Genomic DNA, 3,278 nt, shown 5'->3' with positions numbered 1-3,278 from the left:
TTTTCGAAAACTCTAAGGGTAAAATTCCTAAACTACCCCTAAAACTCTTAGGCCCCATTTTGGGGTGTTTCAATTCTCCCCCTTTAAAAAGAATTTCGTCCTCGAAATTACCTAAACTAAACAAAAAAGGATATTATTGTCTCATCGCCTTTTCAGCTTCCCAAGTAGCCTATTCAGTCTTGTGGTTGCGCCACAAAACCTTAACTAATGAAACCCTCTTATTTTGTAAAACCTTCTCTTCACGAGCTAAAATTTCAACTGGTTCTTCCTTATAAGTAAGATAATCTCGAAGTTCAATTTCCTCAAATGACACTAAATGCGACAGATCTGAACGATCCTTTCATAACATAGACACATGGAAAACATCATGAATTTGCTCAAGTTGTAGCAGTAACTTGAGACGATAAGCTACCGAACCAATCCTCTCGACAACTACATAAGATCCAATATACCTTGGACTCAATTTACCCCTCATTCCAAACCTCAAAAGATTTTTTCCTATCAGATGCTGCTTTCAAACTATCGTGAATCAACTTTACTTTTTCTTCAGTCTCACGAGCTAAATCTAGTCCAACGACTCGCCTTTCATCTAATTTTGTCCAACACAAAGGAATTCTACACTTCTTACCATACAACGCCTCAAACGATGCCATGCGAATACTCGCTTGGTAACTATTATTATAAGCGAACTCTGCTAATAGCAAATATCGCTCCCAACTACTATTGAACTCAATAACATAACTACGCAGCATATTCTCTAAGCTCCCAACTACTATTGAACTCAATAACACAACTACGCAGCATATTCTCTAACACTTGAATTACCTTTTAAGACCGACCATCTATTTGAGGATGATTACCAGTACTGAAACTAAGCTTCGACCACAAAGCCTCTTGAAAACTCTTCCAAAACCTCAAAGTAAAAGGAAAATACCTATCTAAAATAATCAAATTTGAAACTCCATAAAAACGTACAATTTCAGCGATATACAACTATGCCAACATATGCAAAAAATAGTTAGTACGTACTACCAAGAAATGCACACTCTTCAAAAAGCAATCAACTATAAAGGCAAACCCAAAACAAAATCCATAGTGATCATTTCCCACTTCTATTCAGGAATCGCAATCGATTGCAACAAAACTGAAAGAAACTGATACTCTGCCTTAACTTTTTGACAAACCAAACATTGAGTCAGTAAATTCATAACACCATGCTTCAACCCAGACCACCAATAAATCTCTTTAAGATCATGATACATCTTGTCACTACCGAATACATAGCATAAGAACCAATATGCGCCTCGGTAAGAATCGTTTGCCTTAAATCTATTTAATGCGGTACACACAACCTACCTCGAAAATTCAAGATACCATCATTATCAACATCAAAATCTCCCTTAATACCTTGTTCAACCTGTCAAATCCTCTTTAATAATTCTCTATCTAAAGGTTGGTTCTCCTTAATTTGTTATGAAAAAGTTGGCCTCACTTGAAGTTCAGCTAACAAACCACCATCACTAACTAAACTCAAGCGTGCAAACATAGCTCTCAACTCCGTTATCGACTTTCTACTCAAAGCATCAACAACAACATTCGCTTTTCCAGGATGATACTCTATCAAATAATCATAATCCTTTAAAAGCTCAATCCAATGCCTTTGCTTTAAACTCAACTCCTTTTGGGTCATGAGGTACTTAACGCTCTTATGATCCGTATAAATAACATTTGTCTCCATACAAGTAATTGCACCAAATCGTAAGTGTGAATACCATAACAACTAATTCCAAATCATGAGTAAGGTAATTACGCTCATGCGTCTTCAACTCTTTGAAGCATAAGCTACAACTTTTCCTTCTTACAGCAACACACAACCGAGACCCAAATACGAAGCATCACTATAAAGCACAAAATCTTTTCCAAACTCTGATTGAATCACCATGGGTGCCTCAGTCAAAACTATCTTAAGCTATTCAAAACTCTTCTGCCTTTCGTCAATCCACTCAAAAACTGCATCTTTCTGGAACAGTTTCGTTAAGGGTGTAGCAATAAGAGAAAATCATTCAACGAATCTATGATAATAACCAGCTAAACCCAAGGAACTCATAACTTCAGTAACACTCCTAGGCACCTTCCATACTAAAATCGCCTTAATCTTCTTTGAAACCACTCGAATTTCTTCAGTCAAAACAACATGACCTAAAAATCTCACTTTCTTAAGCCAATATTCACACTCGCTCAATTCGAGGTCCTCCTTAGAATGAGAATACACCAAAATATCATCTATAAAGACCACCACAAACTGATCCAAGTATGAATGGAATACTCGGTTCATCAAATCCATGAACACAAGAAGGGCATTAATTAAACCAAATGGCAACACCAAAAACTCATAATGCCCATACCGAGTCCTAAAAGCGGTCTTCAACACATCAAACTCTTTCACATTCAATTGATAATACCTAGATCTAAGATCAATCTTTGAAAACACCATTGCACCTCGGAACTAATCAAATAAGTCCTCAATTCGAGGCAAAGGATACTTATTCTTAATAGTTAACCTATTTAACTACCTATAGTCAATACACGTTCACATCATACTGTTCTTCTTCCTCACAAACAAAATTGGTGCACTCCACAAAGATACACTCGGTCAAATAAATCATCTATCAAGCAACTCTTGCAAATGAATCTTTAACTTTGTGAGATCTTTTGGTGCCATGAAATAGGGCACAATAGACACCAGTGCAGTACCAAGATAGAGTTCAATACCAAAATCAAGTTCATGATCCAGTGACAAACCTAGTAACGCTTCAGGAAACACGTTATTAAAATCCTTAACAATGCTAATATCCTGAACTCTCAACTCCTTACTAAATGAATTCATCACATAAGTTAAATAAGCTTCACAACCTTTTCCCAACATCTTTTCAACCTTCATTGTTTAAACCACATTAAACCAAAAAACCCGGTCTTTCACCAACAACAACGATTTCTAACCCATCACTATTCCTTAAAGTAACTTGTTTAGTCATAAAATCTAACTTAACCTTATGTTTAGTTAACCAATCTATACCAAGAATGACATCAAACCATAGAAAAGTAATTCCATAACATCAACAGAAGAAATGTACCCTTAAATCATAATGTAACAGGCTGATTTTAGGCCTAGTTAGAACAGTGGTTTTGGGACCACAAATTCAACAAGAAAAAAAATTTATTTTTATTATATTTTTATGGTCTACATTTTCACAGAATGATTTCATGAAAATTTCATT

General features: G+C 35.7%; 1 protein-coding gene across 1 annotated transcript; it reads right to left on the bottom strand.

Annotated features, from left to right (window-relative positions):
- Positions 1-1,112: 1,112 nt before the first annotated feature.
- Positions 1,113-2,941, bottom strand: LOC108468331 (uncharacterized). The gene is made up of 4 exons (XM_017769222.1): positions 2,755-2,941; positions 2,086-2,283; positions 1,493-1,617; positions 1,113-1,352 (listed from the first exon to the last, which is right to left on the bottom strand). The coding sequence occupies exons 1-4, from the start codon at positions 2,939-2,941 to the stop codon at positions 1,113-1,115; spliced, it is 750 nt and encodes a 249-aa protein (XP_017624711.1).
- Between the last annotated feature and the right edge of the window lie 337 nt (positions 2,942-3,278).

Source organism: Gossypium arboreum, chromosome 8, assembly GCF_025698485.1.
Source record: "Gossypium arboreum isolate Shixiya-1 chromosome 8, ASM2569848v2, whole genome shotgun sequence".
Classification (NCBI taxonomy): Eukaryota; Viridiplantae; Streptophyta; class Magnoliopsida; order Malvales; family Malvaceae; genus Gossypium; species Gossypium arboreum.
The sequence above is the reverse complement of the archived record's forward strand: the minus strand, read 5'-3'. Positions and strand labels throughout refer to the sequence as shown.